Source organism: Falco punctatus (genome assembly GCF_963210335.1).
Source record: "Falco punctatus genome assembly, chromosome: 2".
NCBI lineage: Eukaryota > Metazoa > Chordata > Aves > Falconiformes > Falconidae > Falco > Falco punctatus.
Window position 1 is genome coordinate 37931223 of NC_137581.1, and position 21447 is coordinate 37952669.

General features: G+C 34.7%; 1 protein-coding gene across 5 annotated transcripts in view; it reads left to right on the forward strand.

The window, feature by feature from the left end:
- TDRD3 (tudor domain containing 3) overlaps positions 1–21447 on the forward strand; it is a 107141-nt gene that overhangs the window by 69435 nt on the left and 16259 nt on the right. For 3 of the 5 annotated variants that reach the window (XM_080376191.1, XM_080376192.1, XM_080376195.1), the window contains 4 exons: positions 99–224; positions 10955–11793; positions 13778–13903; positions 19016–19081. In XM_080376191.1, coding sequence (XP_080232317.1) covers positions 99–224; positions 10955–11793; positions 13778–13903; positions 19016–19081 — 1157 coding nt within the window. The remainder of the gene's footprint in view (positions 1–98; positions 225–10954; positions 11794–13777; positions 13904–19015; positions 19082–21447) is intronic. The other 2 variants (XM_080376193.1, XM_080376194.1) reach the window with 1 other exon arrangement.

Sequence of the window (21447 nt, forward strand, 5' to 3'; positions counted from 1 at the left end):
AGATAATATATTTCAGAAATCAAATTTAAAAGTCTATACACTTCTAAAATTTATTTTTTCATTCCCCACTCACAAATAACTTTTGCTTTACTTTACAGGTAAAGGAAAGGGCCGAGGCCGAATAAGACCTGAAGATGAAGAGGAGCTAGGAAATGCCAGACCATCTGCACCAAGCACACTGTTTGATTTCTTGGAATCCAAAATGGGTACTCTAACAGTAGAGGGTAAGTTATTGAAAGTAATGTATCTGCATTCAATATTGGACAGTGTTAGTGGAATACTTTTCCCTAACTTTGTCATCTAAAAGAGGATTCTTAGAGCTTCTTTCACAGTTGGCTGTAAAAATACCCGAGTGCTAGAGAGAGCTATTACTATCCTTTGAAGAAAGGTCAAATAAATTGCACTGTGGTCGTTCATACTTGTCTTGATTACAGAAGAGCTTAAGGGTGTGTGATTCAGGCTTAGATGTCTGAAAGTCAGTAATTTTGAAATAAGGTGACATAAATCCCAGTTGATTAATTTAATTTGATAAAAGCTCTTGCAACTTTAATTGACTTCTTTGTTGCTGAGTTTATAAAGATAAAAGCCATAATTGTAGTCCTTCTTCCTCAGTTTATAAACAGAATATTTTGCATGCTGCCCATTTAAGAATCTAGTAATTGTGGTAAGCTTAATTGTTTTTGTATTCCTCCTCTTGGGGATGGGGGGGAAAGAGGAGGGAGGGGGAGAGCATGGAGGGGTTTGGTTGCTGTAAAATACTTAAGCACGTTTCCACCTGGTTTTCCTGTTTAATACCTGTAAGGACTGAAGGAAAGGAAGGATTTTAGAAAGACGGAAGCCAAATAATCCCTCAGATTGAGTGCAAAAGATCTGGGATTTTTCTTTAATGTCCTTTTAGTTACTTTTTTTTCTTAAGAAGCCATATGAGAGTGTAGTCTATGCATCAGGATGCCTGTTTAGGTCTAAATTATTCAGTACTTTGGAAACTCTGACAGATGCATTAAAAGAAAAAAAGAGGAAACTCCATGCACCTTGAGGTCTCAAGAGGCTGCTGTAATATTACTGCAGTAAGCTGAGTAGTAAATGGAGATCATTTTTTCTTCTGGGTATGGCCTTGGAGGTGTTTCAGTGGCCAACGTGAAATGAAAATATCTGCTTCCATTATTTAACATGAAGGTTTTGTGATGGAGTTGTAATTTTTTTTTTCCCCTATAAAATGACATATATTCATAAAGGGTGGAAAAGTTCATATTAGTTTATATGAACCGTTTGGTATTTTGGAGTTGTCTAAAGAATGAGTGTATTTAAGGAATGACTGGTTTTTATACATGATTACTTTTTAACTTAAGTCCCAAAATACTCTTTGTTGGCTGTTAATAACAAATTCTTGCTTTGCATATTTTCAATGGATTTGGGATTTAAAAAGAAAAGTAACATGGAGAAAGTGGAAAATAAGCTTGTAGTAAAGGAAAGTGAACAGGTTGCCCTGTTGGGAAAGGTGTGAACGGCTGCAATGTCAGTAGGCACCTGCATCGGAAATAGAACATCCCCATCACTCTGGTTAGTGTGTGACAGATCTTTTGTTGAATGTATTATTTTTGTTTGTAGCTTATATGTATTAAAATTGTATAAATACTTGTCTTTTTTTGCTTTAGGAGTGAAATTAAGGTTAGTTGAGTTTGAGAGTCATTGCTGAATGTTCTGATTAGAAATGAGAACTTAAAGCCACGTAGGCTCTGTCAGTGCATGAAAACCCCAGTTTTCTGTGACAATTATTAGGACCATTCGCTTTCCATTAAATGCATAGCATATTTTTTTCAAGAATTATTTTGTTAGATCTTTTTGAGCTTTGCAGCTGCACATTTGTGGTTGCTACTTGCAATAAGCATTGTAGCATTTTGCATTAGTCGGAAATTTTTTTGCAGTGTGTAGCAACTAAAGGTCAGCATATTCAAATGGAAGGAAATGCAGCAGTCAGAAATACAGTTCTTGGAGCTGTGCAGAGGATACCTTTATCCACAAAAAGAGGAAAGAGCAACAAAGAAAATGACACATGTTTTGTCATAGAAAACTTGCCTAGGTAGGTGGGCTTAGGAGCTAGTGAGCCTGCTATCAAAACAGGGGCCTCTTGCTGCAGCTGGTAGAATTAGGTGCACTGTGAGCCATTCAAATTTTACTAAACATTTTTATGACATGCTAAGTTATAAGACAACAGAAAAGCATTTGCTTATAAATGTTGGCTTATAGGTTTTTTTGATAGTAAATACTATATTTTTGCTGTACCTAGGTTGTATTTCATTGCAACAGTGTCTTTTTTGGCATGCAAAATAAGTGATTTTAAATAGCTGAATGTTTTATGTTTTAGTTGGGTCTAGGTCTTACTAAAACAGTTTGTAGAAAGCGAACAAAAAAGCTATGATAGTGTTCCTTTTCTTATGTATATTGTTTATAGTTTGTTTATGGTGAGTATCCACAAGTTTGTGGCTTTCTCTATGAAATGCAGCTAGGTGTAGATTAAAAATTTGTGTCATGAGTCTTCACTGTATTTCTCAGAAATTTAAAATACTTAAAGAAAATCCCTTTCAAATACACCAGTATTCTGAATTAGCTGATGCAGTTTTGTGAACTGTTCAGGTAATGAATATAATCACATTTTCAAAAGCCTGTGTAGGGAATTATGCTTGAAATACATCTTTTGGCAACTCATTTTGCTTAACAAAGTTGAGTTAGATATTTACAGTGAACAGAAAATGAAAACGGTGGTAGAGTTTTCTCTCACATTATGGACACTGGTTTTTCTTTGAATAAATTTGGTGCTTATATTGAAAGACAAAGAATGCTTTTATGTGTGACTGAAAGACATTTAAAGGAAAAATAATAGAAATAATCACTGTGGTTATATGCCTTTCTTACTACAAAACTACCAACAATAAGTAAGTTATAGTAGCTTACCAAGAATTGTGAAATGAGTGAATTGCTTCTTTTAAAATGATATTACTGATTGATAGCGTTTGCTTACGGGAACTTTTATGATCCTTTGGGTTTTAGTACATGTATCTAGCCAACATAATGTGGTGTAAATAACAGTGTTATGCTTCAGTTTATAATCCTCAATATTGTGTTTTAAAGATAAATATACTTTGCTTTTGTGTATTCTTTCCCTCTTAAATAAAAATAAAAAGATTCCATAAATGTCATAAGAAGAAAAACATAATTCTATGAGAACTTTATAAAGGCTTTGTACTCCTTCAGTTGGTGAAGTTCTGGTATATTTCCTAACATGACACAAGGGTTTTGGTTTTGTGTTGTTTAACACCATGTTGGTTTTTTTAGCATTATCTGAATGATCAGTATGCAGCCTGGTGTACTATTCCCGAGTTACACTTTTCTGAAGAAAAAAAAAGCCAAAACCCAACCCCCCCAAACTTCTTCAAAAAAGACTGTTTTTTAAGCGTTCAGAAAGTGTTCTAATTATTTTTGAATATTTCTTAGTATTTCTGTCATTTTTTTTTATTTCCATCTGAAGAAATAATAATACACGTTCTTGTACTTTCTGTTATTTGGAAGTCAGTGGGCTGTCTTTTTTTATTTATTTATTTCCCTTACTGAATGTGTGTAGCCTATAGGATTGTGCCTGTGTATGTCAGGTTTTATTTTTATCTTGTAGTCTACTTTAAATGGATTTTTTCAAGAAATACATAGGCATATGCTGAATTGCAGGCTATTAGTGTCTTTAAAACTGCTTTTTTCCTTTGTTAGGTTTGAGAGAACCTGTGCAGTCTGGTTAATTCAAACACATCTTAAATATCATTTATTGCAAGTGTTATTTTTCTGCGATTTTTTTATGCATCTGTGGTTGTAGTCTCCTTCAAGTTCTTATTTGTTAGTTGTCTTAAGTTCCATGCAAACTGCGATGACGTGATCATTAATGGTGTTTGCACAGTGATGATACTTATGACTGTGAACTCTTTCATCATGAAGTCTGAATCCCAGTGTTTGCAGAAAACAGGATATGTATTACGAACACCTTTTTGATTTCATTTTATCCTGTCAGTTGTTAACAGTAGAAATGTAGTTCTGTCTTAGGATTATAAAAGTAGTGGTCAAAAATTAAAGGCACATTGGGGAAACTTCTAGAAACAACTCAAATCTGTAACGTTACATAGTCAAGAGTAAGGTCTCTTCATGGATTTTTCCACAGAGTAACTGTACTAGGGGAGGGCCCAGGCAGACAGGTTTTTCTGCATTTATTTGTAGTGTAGTACAGCTTCCACTGAATGTAAAAGAAGTTTGATTATTTTTTTTTCAGTATTTTTGGCCCCTTGCTGTCTTATATGGTCTCTTAAATCCCGGTTTGCTTTTTAAATATTCAGAGATATGGCCTTTATATAGGAATAGTGACTTTGAATAAATGAGTACACCTCTACTATCGCACTAATCCATATATATGATTAGGAGCATATGATTACCCATGATGGTTAAAATTGAATCATTATTGCAAGCATTAGGTTTCTTTACACTTTGGAGAGGTTGTATTTTCTTCTTAAATGACTGAGTCTGTGTGGAAGCAAAAACAAAAGACTGTTTCACTGAGCTGAGCTAAGTATTTTTTAATCCTTTGTCAAGCCACCTTTTCTTCAAAAATTACTTGTGTGATCTGGAGGGGATAAGAAGAAGATAATTTTTTTAAAAAAAGTAGTACAAAATAGTTAAAAAAAAGGTAAGGTGTTAGTCTTTTGCCCTGTACATGGTGTCTTGTGAGGGGTTTTTACATTTCATCTCCTGATTTCAAAGTTTTCAGTTAATTATTGTAAGTAATTACGGCTGTCAAAACTATTAAATACCTGGCTCCATGATCTGCTAGTTCTTTAATTGTAAATTTAACATTGCATATAGTAAACATACTTTATTTAAATGAAATGCAAAGAATTAAAACAAACAAACCCATTGTTTTATACTGCATATCTATTTGATTATTTTTAACTGTGAATGATTGGTGACACCTATGAAAATATTTCTGTGTTGAAATTAAGTAGTTCCAATTTTGGTTGGCAAGAGAAACCTGCTGACTCTGAGAGATAACAAAAGCAGTAGACAAAATTGCTGTTAACTAGCTGCCTTTGCTTGCACTTGGATTATTTCTGCTACGGAATACAAAAGATTTTTTCCATTAATCCTCTTATTTTTCTTCTGTTATGAGGAACAATTCATCCATCTGTGCCAGTTTAAATAAGTAAACACAAGGATTATTGGGAAGAACAAAACAGTGCTGAGAGCTTTGACTATAGAGTTAAAGAATAATGGACGAAATGCTGAGAACCAGGCATGTTTTAGAAATTTTTTGCTCTCTTTTGTTCTTAGGGACTGAGAACAGGATGGTGCTTCCATCCACTCAGGATCCAAAGCCACTAAAGGTTTTGGAAGTCATCTACATCTTGGAAAGACTCAGAGACTAACTTTTTAGTAATTGTATATTTATTTGTTATTAAATGTGGTATGTGGTGAGAAACATAACAATGGTTTTTGTTAGAGCATTGACCCAGGACATAGAAGGCCGAAAACTTTTCAGTTTCAGATTGTGCAGAATTGCCTCTTCAGTTCTCACAGGAGACAGGCTGTGCTTGGGGTGGACATTTCTGCTCTTTCTGCTAAACTGAACCTCCTGTGCAGCGAGCTACAGCATTAACAGGGTCACAGAAAAAGCAAGTGAGAGGTGGCATGTCTGTGTAGTCTGTTAATAGGGCCATTTCAGTTGAAGGGAGAAAGTCATGGGCTGTAGTCTCTGTTTCTTGCTCCATCAGCTAGGCTTTGACTGGAAGAGGAATTTAGACATGCAGTTTTGATTTAGTGGTGGTGAAGTAATTCTACTGTAAGGTTAATTGTTTCAGCAATTAAAGATGAGCATTAAAAAAATATTTTCATTTCTGATATGAATTTTCTATACTCAGCTTCTAACTGCTGTGTAATATTGTCTTGCTTGCCATATAGACAGCTATCAAAATTTGCCTTCCTAGTAGCTATGTATAAGACATAATTGACCTATATTTTAGCCATCAGCTGTGTGGATTGAGCTTTTTTAGCCTCTGTCAAAGACTTTCTCAAACTACTTTTTCTCAAGAAATTAATTGATCAGTTTTCTTCTTCAAATATGCATCCCATAACTACAGACCATAGTTTTGTAGTGGTTTGAATGATGCTGTGTAACATCAGTATCACGTAGACTCTTGCTTTTGTTCCCTCTGCATCTGAGCATCTCACCTGATTTTGCTGCAGTTACCCTTATGTTCTCTGCCACCAGTGTTGTCTGCAGGAGATATGTGACAAAAGAGGTACTGACATTGTGGGGTAGCTCTCTCAAAGACATGCTTCCATAAAGTTGCATAAAAATACAATTCAAGTTGTAAGGAGAAACCCAAATCATTGCCACTGGTGTGGGAAGGGCCACTGTCTGAGTTTTAACCATGTTATTGAACATGATAAAATCCACAGCAGAGGATGACAGGAAACCGTACTACTTAAATTCCATTGTGCATAGAGCAGTTCTTTTTAAATTGTGTTGGCTGGCATTTCCAACTGCAGCAGGTCCTGCTGATTTCTTGTAAGCAGGGGAATGTGACTGGTTCTGTATGGTTTTCTTGGGTCATCACATACAAAAGCTAAAATATAACAACTGAGTGATAGTTTCAAACTGAGAAATGCTAGTAGTCATCTTAAAACTACCAAGTAGATGATAAAAGCCTTGTCATTAATTTCAAAATTGATTTTTCAAGCCGCGTTCCCGAATGTCCAGTTACAATGATGATGACTGGCTGATGCGTCTTGCTGTTTGGCAGAGTAGCGTACAATGTATTCTTGTTTAATGCCAAATTAATATTTGTTTGTTACTGCCCTGTAGGAACTGTTGCTTTTCTGGGAACGTTAGCAATGGTTCATAGGAGGTGTGACAAGAAGTAGAAGCAAAGAACAGTAGCTGCAATAGACAATCCGTCATCACTTAACTTTTTCTGTTGAAGAAGCTGTAGATTCCCTTCAGTTTCTTGGTGATCAGGCCAAACAGCACAAATTCAAGAAGAATCTGTAGTTTTCTCATCTCTGGGTTTTTGTCATAGACTACTGTTGACAAAGTAATGCTTACTGTTATTTGGCAGTTTTCATTTGGAATGGGTTGTGCTTGAATGTTAAACAGTCGGTTAGCATGTCCTCCTCGTTCCAGACTGTTGTGTGTGATGTATTCCCCTGGGAAGCTTTTAGCACAGTATCATCTTCTTCATGGAAAACATAAGTTTACTAGATTTTACATACCTTAAGGTTAGAATAGATGTGAGGTGTTTTGTGAGCAGCTTTTGGATGTCACAGTAAATAGACCTGGAAAAAAAAGATGCTCATGTTCACTGTTTTGAAATTCTCTGCTTTCTTTCTGTGCTAACACTTACTATTACTTTAATTTTCCCATACTATTTAAAAAAATTCTGTAACTGAAAGTTTCAACACACTTCAAAGTCCCCTTGTTGTATTTATATTATGATCACATTATGTAGAGTAGAAATAATTTATTTGATCATCCAATAGTCCTACTTCTGCAACTGATACATTAGAAATTTATTGTTAAAATAGATGTGCAACAGATGGCCTTTTCTATTAACATACTGCTAAAATTTCTGTTGCTTGGGAAAAGGAGATAATAAGAATTCGTCCTAACTATTTGGCTTTGTGTGGAGTTATTCATGCCGATGTTTAAATGTGTTGTTATTTTTTCTTAGCAGTTACTCTGTTTTAGTTCTCCATGCTGCTTTGTGGAATAGTGGGTTATAACTAAATGAAACTTCTTAAAGTCCTGTTTTACAGGTAATCCTTGTTAAGTAGATGAATGCCATTTTAGTTCTTAATTACATCTTTCTAGATTTTGAAGATTAATATTGCCTTTCTAAAGACAGAAAATACTGTCTCATTTGAGAATGCTTATAACTTCTTATTGGAAAGCAGGTCAAAGAGGTGGAAGAAGGGTAGAAAGAGATAATCTCTGCAGCTGTGACAGAAGCAGGTTGCTTGGAGATCTATTATATCCAGATTTTTTGGTGTCTAGTAAAACTACCTATTTTCATTAAGGTGCCTAGGCAACAGCTAAAATCACTACATGCTGTGAAATTGAATAGAAATTTCAGTAAACTTTTTCCAATTATAGAAGAATATGTGTATGTTTCAGTGTTTCCTCAAGGCTTTAAATTGAAGTACTACAACTGCTCTGCATGCTTTGGGAATAAGTCTTGAAGTTGTTCCGAGTCCTTGTATGTACTAGATGCTGTCTGAGGTGACTATCCATCTCAGCTCAGAAAGTATTTTTTAATTAAGAAGATGGTTAAAGGACACCCCTTGAGAGGAGACACTTAAATTCTTAGTCAATCCTGAAATCCTGCCAACTAGCAGTGTATTCACATGCCCAGTCTAGTCTTCTGCTCATTTCTAATTTTACCGTTAGAGCAACTTTCCCGTGCGAGTGACTTTAATTAATTTGATATTAAAAATATTAAATAAGATGATTTATAATGAAGTACTTTAGAATTTTATGCACATTTTTCTTTAATGGTGTATACAAGGCAGCAAACATTCAGAGGTCATCAAACAGTCAATCATTTCATGTGTCATTACCATTAAGACATGAGAGTTGAGGCTGGGAATAGAAAGAGTGGAAGTCCAAGGATTTTACTATCAGAGGAGAAGCGGTATAAATTACGAATGTCATGAAGGAAGATTTTTAATTCATTAAGAAGATAAACCTTTCTAAGTGATAGAAAATCTAGAAGATTGGTATGTATTATACAGAAGTGAGAAAGTATAATGAAGATACAGAAAAGTTAGAAATATAAATCAAAGAAAACCAGTATTTTCATGTTCCATTTGTAAAGAAGAGATAGAGGTATTTTTAAGCTCTAAGAATTTAATCTAAAAAAAGAAATTTAAATGTTACAAGACTCAAAGTCATATTTTCATTTTTAAAAAGAAAATATTTATGAAACTCCTGGGTCTTTCTGAGTAATACACATTCATATGTATTCATGCATTAAAAACATTATTAGTTTCAAAATCATAAATTTTACAGTAAGATATGTTTTTGTCAAGATTACAAACATGCTAAGCCTCATGTATGCTTATGTCACAAAAAACCTGCCACTCGGTCATTTTAGTCAAACGTTTTTGACTTCTAAAAGTTAGGGTAAATCAAGTGTATGTAAAAATAAAACTAGATTCTCATTATCCAATTTAGTCAAATTGATAAGCGTTCTGTGAGCTATTAATAATGTGATGCTTGGAAGTATTTTTTTTAAGGCTAAAATTTGCTTTTTAATTCTTACCATGTAGCAAGTAGGTAGGAAAATTGATACATTTGTTGTCGAGGATCAGCATTCATTATTTCTAGTAGTAACGTGAACTAAAGTTCTTAGTTTTTCCTATCCATAGGAGTGTACTGAGGGCCAGGCAGCAGAGCTGAGGACATAGTCCCACCAGGCCCATGCACACACCCCACACTCATGCGTACAATACATACATGGCCAACTGCCATGGATGGGCACAGGCAAGAGAAGGACACAGTTGCAGGCACCCACATGACACAAAATTGCTCTTACAAACCTGAGTCACTCTAATGGGTTTATGCTTTCTGTTTCAATCAGGTTCAAAGTCTGTTACAGATCTCATACCCAGCCATGCACGTGCGCACACTCACGTGAGTCTTTCTTGGCCCCAAGACCCTTGATCTCTGGTACCCACGTCAGATGCCTCTTGACCAGCTTAGCTAGTACGACCTGAAGTTTGCAGGAGGGTTACATGAGTGTACGTAACATAGGTCTGTCCAGTATCTGAGCCCAGACCTGTGGTCTGTCTGGTAGATGGCCTTCAGACCCATGGTCTTTCCAGTATTCAGCTTCCAGGTCTTTCTTGTCCAACTTACACCATTTTATCCTGTCTCAAGTTTGCCAGCAGATTAAAAAATGTGTCCTCTCACGCACACAATAGAGAAATTAATCACACAGAAGATTTTTAGAAACAGAATTTAATAAGGAGGTGAGACAGGCTACACTGATAATGTGCAGGAGTTGGCCTGGCAAGTATATTGAGCAAGAGCCTGCTTATTTGCAACTTTCCTCTGTCCTGTTTAATCTCCTTCCTTCTTCATTTTCTCGTGCTTGCTCCTCCTGGGTTCTTCTTGATCCTTCCTCTCCTTTGGTTCTTCGCCGAAATACCCCATTAATAATCCCATACTTGTCTAAAAAAATACAGTTCTATAAAAAGCTTCACATATACCCGCAGTTCCCTTCTTCTTCAGCATCCCATAGCAGGTTTGCTTTTTCTTGTGAGGTCCATCTGGTTGAATTTCTTGAAGGTAATGCTTGAGCAGAGTTCCCATTATGTCGCATTGATCAAGTTCTCCAGAGTTCTGGGCTTCGTTACTGTTCCTGTTATCTGTATTTTTTCAACCGTGTTCATTTTATCGTGTCTATTTCTTGCAATTGTTTTTTATGCTGAACAGCTGTTATTTTTATAGAAAGTTTCAATTCAGATTAAAAGTATGACTCTTTTCTCCTCACTTTCCTCCCTCTTCCTTTCTCCATGTTGAATTTTTTTTTTTTTGTCTTAAACGACTGTTACTCAAGTGAGTTATTGATGTATGTATGGAGAAATGAGTATGTGGAAATCTATGCTCAGCTTTTCTCATACTGTTAAGTGGTTTGGTTCTAAGTACAGGCCACAGTAGTGCATGTTTTCCAATGACTAGGAATTACAGTTCAAATGTCTCTGTGATACAGAAATGGAATGGTACACAGAAAATTTAGCAAAGGTAAACACTGCATACTTTTCTAAATAATCCTGTTACTTTATCAATTAGCATCTGAAACAGTATTTCTAAAATATATTTGTGTGACATATGTTAATAATTGAAATATTTTTTTCTTTGTAGAACCAAAATTGCTATTTCAGCAACCACATCAAGTACAGCACAAAGTTATGAATGCAGAACAGAATGGCATCAAAGAGAATCATTCAAGACACATGTCTCGCAATGACATGAGACAGCCAAGGAATGAGAAACCCCCTCGTTTTCAAAGGGATATTCAAAATTCAAGGCAGGCTTTTGAAAGTGTTGGGTTACCAAGAAACAGAGGTCCTGAAAGGCACAGTTCTTTAGAACATTGGACAGATGAAAAAAATAAAAGTGACAGACATTATTCTAGAAATGATAGGCCGAAGGATTTGGGTTATCCCATAGCCACTCACCAGAGCGATATTACTTTCAAAAAAAGGGATAACAATATGCAAAACAGAGTAGGAAAAGGGGTGTCTTTCACAGAATTCAAGGAGAACTCTGCTGCTCAAGATAACACAGACAACAATAACCAGAAACGTGGGAAAAGGGAAAACCAAATACACAATTCTGAAAATTTTTGTGATAGGAAGGCACGAACAATTAGTAGTGAGTCCTTTATGGTAAAAAGTGAGCAGCATTTTGGTGTTAATAATGATTACCAAAATCCTGGTAGAACTGATAATTTTAATGCTGTACCAAATGGAGATACTGAGCATCATCAGAAAGGAAGACGAGTAGGACCTATCAAATCATCAGGACCCGCTACGATCCCATCTTTTGATGATAAAATGTTGTGTTACAACACTGGTCCCAAGAGGAGATCTGGGCCCATCAAACCAGAGAAAATACTAGAATCATCGATTCATATGGAATATGGAAAAAGCTGGAGACCAGGGGATGAATGTTTTGCCCTTTATTGGGAAGACAATAAGGTATGCCTTTGTCAAATGAGAAGTACCTCAAATTGTACCTTTAATGTTTTCTTACGTACATGTGGGAGACAGCGTGCTACTGCAGAGACAGGTTTTGTTCATAGGTATGTGGTGTGCTTCTTGGCTAGCTTCTTGTTCTATTTTTTAATTTTATTTATCAGGTATGTCGCTTATATTCATTGCATGAAACTAAGTGCTTAAATTAAGTCATCTTGATTGAAGGTGATTGTTTCTCTCGTTTCGGTGGATTTTTGATTTTGGGATGACTAAGCTTGTAAGTGAAGTGCTGAAATTTTGAAGGGATGAATATGGATCTAGGTGCCTATATTGTTTTCCAAGGAACAACAAAGGGGATGGTGTGCTATCTAGAATAGTCTGTAATAGTTAAATGTGTAACGCCTTTTTCTAGAATAAGTTAGCATATACAGCCTTTACTAGTAAAAGGAAAGAGCAGGGTCTGCAGGAATGGGGCTGTTAAAAAAACCCTCCCTTCTTTTTATTTCAATCATTACAGAAAGGAAACAACAAAAGGCTTATTTTCCTAGTAGATTCTTAGCTGAAGAATTTGTGAAACAAATGAGTTATGCTACACAATAGTTTTGTTTTAATGATTTTTAAAAGTTTAAATACTTCTCTTCATCTGTTTTTCCAAATAATAAGATTTCTGTTGCAGCCAGACACTTTCCTTTCATCTTCTCCTTTGCTAAAAAAGTTTTAGGCTAATTTTTTTGATTTGTTATTATCTGTTCAGGAGTTCTGTGTCACTCATGGATACTTTCTTCAGTTTTTGACCCTTTCTGATATTCTGAGTGCTACCTTAAATATTATTATTCTTTGAATAGTTTTTACTCCCGTCATTTTCTTTCTTGTTTTGTTGTTGCTTATTTTATGTTCTTTATTTAAAGTTTTCTCCTTTTTTTTGGTTTGGTTTTTTTTTTTTTTGTGTTTTTTTTTTTTTTTTTTTTTTTTGTTTTTTTTACAAGAAGCAGATAGTGTTTATATAAGATAGCTTAGCAGCATGACTTATTTTTCTCTTTTGTTTGTATGACTAAAACAGATGGTAATATATGGAAAATTTTCATCATGGTAACATACAGTAAGTTGACTCTGAAATAGGAATATGTAGCTTGGGTGGATGGATTAGTGTGAAATACCATGGCATATAATGGAATTGTTTTCTGTTTTGAGAAGCATATTTACATTACTGTGAGATAGGTTTTTTAAATTCTGGAAAGTATGAAACTTGCAAAATAAGTAGATATGAGGTAATCCCAGACTGTTACCTGTGAAGTATTCATCACATAAAAGAGGGGTTTTTGAGAGTTACTGGGTTTTGGTAGTTACAAAAAATGCTGCTGCTCACATCTAGGACAGCCTTGAAATGAGGTGATAAAATACAGTACCGAGCTTAACCATGTTAGGAGACAGCAATTTATTTTGTTCAATGTCATAAAAGTGATTGAACATCTTCAAGAAAGCTGATTTATGTTTGCATAAATGTCAAAAAAGTCCAAGTTTTGTGTTTAGAAAAAGGACTTTTTGATGGGGCAATTCTATCATGTTTACCATATTTTATTATGAGCTAAATAGGTATGTATTAGTATATGCAGTGTATATGGCTGGTAGGCACATATTGATACACGTATTTTAAGATAGTTTTAGAGTAACACTTCTCTGTATACAACAGCATTTGTGTTTGAAAGCAGAACCAATTCATCACTGAGAAATGAAAACAAGTATTTTAAATGTTCAGTCTGCTTTCATAAGCTGCATATTTTCTCAATGAGTATTCTAAATACATTCTGCTGTGTCCTTGCAGTCTACTGGGTGCAAGTTTAATGTTTCTAGTTTAATATCTGGTACAAATCTTATTCAAAATATAATACTAAGACTACATATATATGCGCACACACATATAAAAAAGGTTATTGTTAAGCTGTTTGTGATATTTCAAGTTTTGACCTTTGAAAATTTCTTTTTTAAGTTTTATCGGGCAGAAATTGAAGCTCTTCATTCTTCTGGGACAACTGCAGTTGTTAAATTCAGTGATTATGGAAATTACGAAGAGGTACTTCTCAGCAACATCAGGCCTGTTCATGCAGACACATGGGTATGTGATAAAAAATTGTATTAAAAAATACAAACTACGTAGTCTGTACAAAATTTGTAACCCTTCAGAAATATATGCCTACTCATGCAAAGATAGCTAATTGCATGTAATAATTAAGTGAATACATGAACAAAATCTCAACTTCTAGTTGTTTATATGAAACTGCATAGAACTGTATTGTGATTTGGTATTCTTCCTGTATAATAAATTTCAATTGTATGTTTTGAAAATGAATAATTGACCTGTTAGCCAAAACAATTTTATGAAAATCTTCTTTCTAAAAGTTGTTGCTTGCTCTATCTAACACCGTTTTCTGTTTTAGTTCATGTATGCTGTTCTGTAAAGGTTAGAAAACAGTCTTTTAAAATATGTATTCTGAAGACTTTTACTACGTGCTTGTGTATGGCTAAAAGACACCTGTATCACTTTATTTTGTGTCATGATTTTATGCTTGTTTCAATGACGACTTTACCAAATATTGTGGTGGAGGTGCTCGCCTCAAAATCTGTTTTGAGGTTTAGAATGTATTAGCCTTATGAAAGTTGGAAATTTCAAAAGGCTCTGTGGATGTCATGGAAATAGAGGTACATTTTAGTTTAAAAAAATGAGTGCGCATTTCTTTGTTTACTTTTACCCTAAAGAGCTGCACAAAAAGTACTCATATTTGCATATTGATTCCTTAATGATGAGTTGACTGTGCTTATTTTAACTTCTTACCTGTGGATCATGCCGCCATGTTACTACTGTTTCAGAGGCTGAACAGTCAACTGCTGTTTCTGCCAGTGGTCTTTTAACTTGTATTGTCGCCAGTAGCTCTCAGATGGCCATTTTGTATTAAAGATACCTGAAACTCTTCCCAGCTGATGCATTGCTGTTTCTATGAAAATTTACCTTTTTCCTTCTTTTTATCCCACTAGCTGAGCTGTAAGGAGCTAGGTTTTTTCTAGATAATTGTACTTATTTTGATCCTTTATCTGGGTTAATAATCACCATTTTCTTCATGTTTTTGCTTACGGTCTTGAGGATTTGCTTTTACTTATTTTAACCCTCCAAAAGTTAGCTCTCACAGTCTAAGAACTTGGCCTGGCGTTAAGACTTTGTTGGTCTAGTAGCAAGGTGCCAACCTGGAGCAGTGGTCATTCTTCCTGCCTCTTCTGCCTGTCTTTGACCACATAGTCTTCCTTTTTCCTCTCCTCCTGTGTTGGATCATCAGTCATGTAGCCACAGGATAAGTCAAGTGAGATGGACCTCTTTTTGGCTCCCTCCAGGCTTGTTTATTTCAGAGTTAGTTTGTTAAATCTGATAGAAGATGGTGGGACAATGTATGGAGAGGGGATTCTGCCAATGAAGTTAGCATAGTGCTAACATCTGCTACATCCTGATCTAGTCACTGAGGCTTCCCCGGTTGTTACTGGGGAGAAATAAGGATTTTCCAAGGACCTTTCAGTCCATTCAGAAATGAAAGATACCATTCTCAAGGTTCTTTTTTCTCTCAAGGGAGCCTAGGTGAATTCCAACAACTAAATTGAGATCATTATATAAGATAAATGCCAACCAACATCTTCACAGTAAAAGTTTTTATGGTTTTATTTCCAAGGTTTTGCTGGTTTGTTGCTGAAAGATCCTTGCAGCTGTAGGATTTTTGCAGTAGAAAGTTGATTAGGAACTTGCTCTTCACTTTTTTGTGTTTGCATGCTAACTCTAGTTGTTATCATGCATTTGCAGTTCTTAATCACCTCTTGGAGTCGTGCTCTGATACTCAGGTTTATCTTTTAAGCTGAACACTTCTGATCACATTTCTGTCTGTGTTCATGTTAATATGTAAATCTTGATAGCACACACAAATGCAAAATTAAGTTCTCATGCTGCTTAATACTTAACTCTGTCATAAGATTTAGGTAACTTTGTGGCTTCTTCTTTACAAGAGAAAAAAACAGATTTTGAACTGACTTGAATAATTACTTTTCTTTCACTGCTTGATGTTATCAGCAACAATGAACTTGTTAGGAGTGTTATGCTGAGTTTTATTTCAATTCTTCCAGATAGCTAAGTCTTTCTTAGCTGTCTCTACTGAAGACTTGTTACTGATGTAGAAATATACTGTATGTGAGTTGTAATGTCCTAATATTGCCAGTTTTTCAGATGCCTTTTTGAAAGAGTTCTTGATACTAAATGAATTCAGTTAAAGACATAAATTTGTCTGTGTTAAACTGCTTATTTTTTACTGTTTTCTCCAGCATACTTTCTGGTACTCATGTATTGAATTTAATTTTTTTCCCCAACAAATATAAACTGATAAGAGTATGTCACTGGGAGGAAGCAAAGGGAAAAAAAAGAAAAGCATAACATAAAGTTGCTTAACTAGTCACTTGAAAAATATCCAAGATATCACAGTGACATTACTTTGATGATGGCATGGCCTATTATTTAAGCGTGTGAGCTTCTGCTCTACTTTTGGCAACTCTGACAATTATTAAAAATGGTAAATTAATTAAAAACCTTGACGTTATCATTGGGTTTAATATAATCTTGTTTTCTCTTTAGCCCCTGCTAGTTAACATTCTTCTTTCTGTTCCTCCTGTCTTTTTAATACTGAACTGTACTGCATTAGTACAAGTTTTGTGGTTTTGGTGAGGTTTCTTTGGGTTTTTTTGTGGGTTTATTTTGGGTTTTTTCCTTGACTGTAGATTGAATCTGCCTGATATTCTCAGGGTACATTGTGCTTTCCCCTTTAATGGAAGAAATGTTACTAGGTGATTTTAAGACTCCTTGATAATTGTATACTGTCTATCACACAGTTTTCCCTGAGTCCTATAAGGTTTCAGACCCTCTCACACCTAATATGCTGCTACTTATCTTTCTGATGGCTGGAAGTACAGAAGATAAAGCTTTCTATTACATAAGTTAAATAAAAAAGCTAGTGGGGATTTATTTTTTAATACTCATGTACAATACCCATATAAATATATTTAAGAGTACTAAAACTGATTATTTTTTTTCTTGGTGATTGCAAAATGTGTCTCAGGTATGCAGTTCATAAATATTTTTAATAATAAAGTTACATTTGGATGCCACTGTTTTAGAGTTCTTCTAAGTATCTTGGATGTAACACTACAATACTGTATTCCTGTTTCTCTCAATGTAGCAGAGGCCACTTAATGAAAATGGTATAACCCCAATGAAAAATTCACTGAAAAGCCATTGTAGAAATAAGAACTGCTTGTTTTTTCCTTTGTAAAATATGTAAGATTATACTAACGACCAAAAAGCATGGAACGTTAAGGGCCTTCCTGACTCACTTAATAGTTTGTTCTGTGGAAATAAAGAAATAAATAAAGTCAAGATAATACTATAAACTTTAAGTCTTAGTTTTATTCTCTAACTAGTAGGTTTTTTTTTCCTTACTAAGTTATGAAAGTGTGTAGTCTTAAGTGCTTATCTTGTGACGTTTTTCCCCCAAAGCCAAGTCCTTGCATTCCCTTTTCCGTTCTGTGTTTCCTTAGTCACGTGGTAGGACTTGTTCTGCCGTTGACACTGCAATTACCCTTCTTTTCTTTGTTTGCTATGATTTTATGAAAGAAATAAAGATTGTAGTTTTCTAACTATATATATATATATATATATATATATTATGGCCTTATTTTGATTGCTTTCAAAAAGATGGAATGCATATGAACTCTCCACTTGCAGTAATTCACTTAAAAGTATTATGAAGTCGAACGTGTAGTTTAGCTTAGTTTCCTCTTCCTGTATCTTGCATTGTATTTCTACCTAAAGAGGTAAGGTGGCAAAAATTTATGTAAGATAGAAGTATTATACATAATCCCGTTTCTTCTATAATTTGTTTTGGTCTGTGGAGACTGAAAATCCACTTTGAAGCTTTCCTCAACTCACTCCTCCAGTAAAGAATGAGCTGAGGAAAGAAAAATAGAAAAGGGTCTTGGATTACAGTTTATTCATGACAGCAGACTTTTGAGAACTGAAATTTGGTAACGTTGTGCCTTGTATCTACCTCACAGAGCTCTTAGACCTTCTACAGATGTTGAATTACTTTAAATCAAACTATAATTCAGGGCTTTCTTATACCTGTCCCCTGTTTCAGGTAAGTGAAGAACTAAACTCCTGTCAGTTTTCTGAAGGTGTTCAAACCTTTCTGCAGCAATGTTAAGAGCAACACTGAAAACCACTAAATGGCAAAGGTTTACATTTTCTGGGGAAAAGCTTGCCTGTATGTTTTATGGCGGTTTATAATCCATTCCAGTGTCTCGATTTATTGCAGGCAAATACTTACTTACCATTTCTTTATGGCTCTAAGGCCTGGATGGCCTTGGCATCACACTATCATCTTCTTGTGTTGTGTCAAGCAGGAATGCTTTCCCGTTGAATAATTAAGTAGGTCCAGTAGGTAAATTGTCTTGGTTGAATCTTTTATCTAGCACCTGTTCCCTCTGAGTATACTAAAACCAAGGCTGTTAAAAGAGAATAGTACAGTCTGCTTAATCAGTTCTAAGATTATTGTAGAAAAAATGTCCCTAAATGGTTGTGTCAGATAAGAAATTGATGTCTTTAGTGCTTTGGCTTCTATACTGTTAGGAAAATCTCTAGAATAATTTTACAGTTCATAATTACTAAATGACTAAAAGAATTAAATGAAGGCTGAGTATTTCGAACTACTCTTCTTCCTGAATGCTAGTGCATATTTATTAATTAATTTTAATCTAAAAAGTTACTAGTGTGAATTTAAAAAGTTACTAGTGTGAATTTAGTTTCCACAAAAGGCTATCTTTCTGTCTGTCTTCTTTATAAAAACACTTCAGATTTAGGCAGTCATTTTGTTGAGATGTGCTTCATTTTCCATCTCAACAATATGTGGTGATTTCAGTTGCCTCTGTTCTCTGCCAGGCTGAAAAGTTACTTTTCATAGTCTATCCTATACATTTTTTATTTTTTTTTTTTAAATATTCTCACCAGAGGCTTTTTTCACTTACTAGAAATGTTGCTTCAGATTCCATCACATATTTTGCAGTGCATCATCATACATGCCTTTAAACAGAATTAACATTCAGGTTGTGTTAGGATAGTTCTTTATCAAATTTATATTTATTTCCCCAGCCTTCTTTTAAGAGGCAGTATTTGGAGACAAGCATTGTGGAAAGCACTTATCCTGATAAACTACTAGTAAGTATTTTTCTTTAGCACTCCTGTCGTCTGAGAAACTACATAGATTTTCAGACTTTAGCTTGGTATTTCCATGTTCCTCTGAAAGTTACTGGCCTTTAGCTGAAATGTTATAACTGATGTTTAAAGATGGTTAAGGAAAAGCATTTTACTTTTTAATAAACTAAAAGCAGGCCAATTTCAGTTGAGAGGAGGTAATTCATGCTAAATGGACATAAAACAGTGGCTTTCTATTTTCAGTGCAAAATATGTTTGTGTCTTCCACTTGAGCATTTTGTATTCATCAGACTATGAAATATCATTGTAAATTATTGCCAGATGTTCAAATTAGATTAAGGACACATTCTTCTTGGAGTTTGTAGTTACTGAAATAATTTGTGACAGTTAAAGCAGGGTGCTTGGAGCATTACAGTTATTCTTCTTTCCCCCACCCACCCACTTGTTATTAAATGTAATTGTATATGATGATGATTCATTATTTGGAGACTGCATATGTGCTTCTTGGGTGGTTTATTTTGAGAGAAACTGTTCCTCACAAAACACTGTCCTTTAAAGTGACTTGCAGTTTTGTTTTGAGATAGCATAGCTTAACCTGTTTTAAATAGTGTTTGGTCATGTTGTCACGCAATGAAAGTTCTTCAGACTCACGTTTTGATACTTCTGAAGGATTTTATGCTTGGATTGTATTGTATTGAGTGTGTTGAGGTTGAATATGTTGAGTATATAAAAGAAGTTAGATGTGTAAAAATGTCTGGACCATTTGTGCCATCACCATTTCTCTTCTGATTTCCCTGTCTCCTTCACCTTTCAGTGTTCTGATTTTGTCTGCTTTTAATAGATTAATTCAAAGGGTATTAATTAAAGAGGAAACTGGAGGAATTGGCATAGTATTCTTGACTAGTTACTTTGTAAGGAAGAGAGTCATGATAATGTTGGCTTGATACTGCAGAAGAGAAGCTACGACAAACCTAATTTCTAGTGGGTTATGTGTGTATATATGATCCAGATCTTACTCATTAAGTATACAGTGCATGTTGCATAGACACGTTATTTAATGTACTGAAGTTTCCATGTGCAGAGATAGTTAATGTCTGGGATGCTTGGGTGTTGTTGGTTTTTTTTTGTTGTTGTTTCATGACTTGCAAGTGTTACCAGTAATAATATCTGTAAACAAGAGATTTTCTATAATGTAAGAACAACAAAAAAAGTTGACTGTGAAGACAGTTTTTTGCAGAAAGGTGATTTGGTTTTTCTTCATAAATGTTAAAGCACATCTAATTACTTTTTTTGGTTGGGGTTTTAGAGGTTTGGGGGTGGGTTGGTTATTTTTAGAGATGTGGTTTTCTGCTTCTGTTGGCTTACTTTCTTAGAGTAACTTTTTGTGAGGTTTGTAACAATGACAAGGCCTCTATTCATACTTTATTTTCCTCATATTAATAATGTCATTTACAGGTTTCTTTCATGTTCCAGGAGAGACATTTATAGACTATTATTAAATGAGTGCATGTGGATGTTTCAGCTACACATAATTGTTCATGTCAAATAGCAGCAATTTATCAGGTTGTCTTAGAATATCTTTAGAGAGCATAAATAGAAGAGGAAGTGTTTTGATCTGACATCTTTCCCACAAAATGTGCTTGTCTTTGGTTGGTATATCTAGATTTTCAAAGTTTTAGAGAAGTAATATTTGCTTCAGTCTTACACAAAGCATTCGGTATCTTTACTAAGTTAGTCAAGATGCATTTTTTTTTTTTTATAAGCATAGAAATGACAACTTGTTTTTTATTTAGTAGTGGGGGTGTTAGAATGTTAAAGATTTTAAGATTAATTATATATTCCTTTTAAAGATTAAGTACGGTGTTGAAGAGCTCTTTGCCAAAATGGAATACCTATTTCTCTGATGAGGGCAGGGGTGGTTAATAGGAAAGCAATAAATATGTGATGGCTGTGTAAGTTTGTTGGGTTTTTTCCATGTTTTATGCATTTATTGTGTATGCCCCCCATACTGAACATCAAAAATCATAGGGTCTTCTGACTTTGGACATGCTGTCATGCAGGAGGGTATCATGGAATATCTTCATTGCTCGGAAAGATTTTTTAAGGTTCTCCCGTGCTTATTAAGCACATTTATCGGTTTTCTTTTTGTTTTTGTTCTTTGTTATCCTATACGCACTAAGCATTTCTATTAGTACCTAGTTGGAAATGTTATTTCTGATTTTTTACTAGAAATGTTGAGAGCTTATTTCATGTAGGTTCATTTCAGTAGATACGAAATATTTTGCTGAAAAGGTTTGTGTAGTTAAATCACAGTATCTGGTTTCCTTTTTTAATTTGCTCCTCAGGTTGATCAGTTTTCTGATATCCTG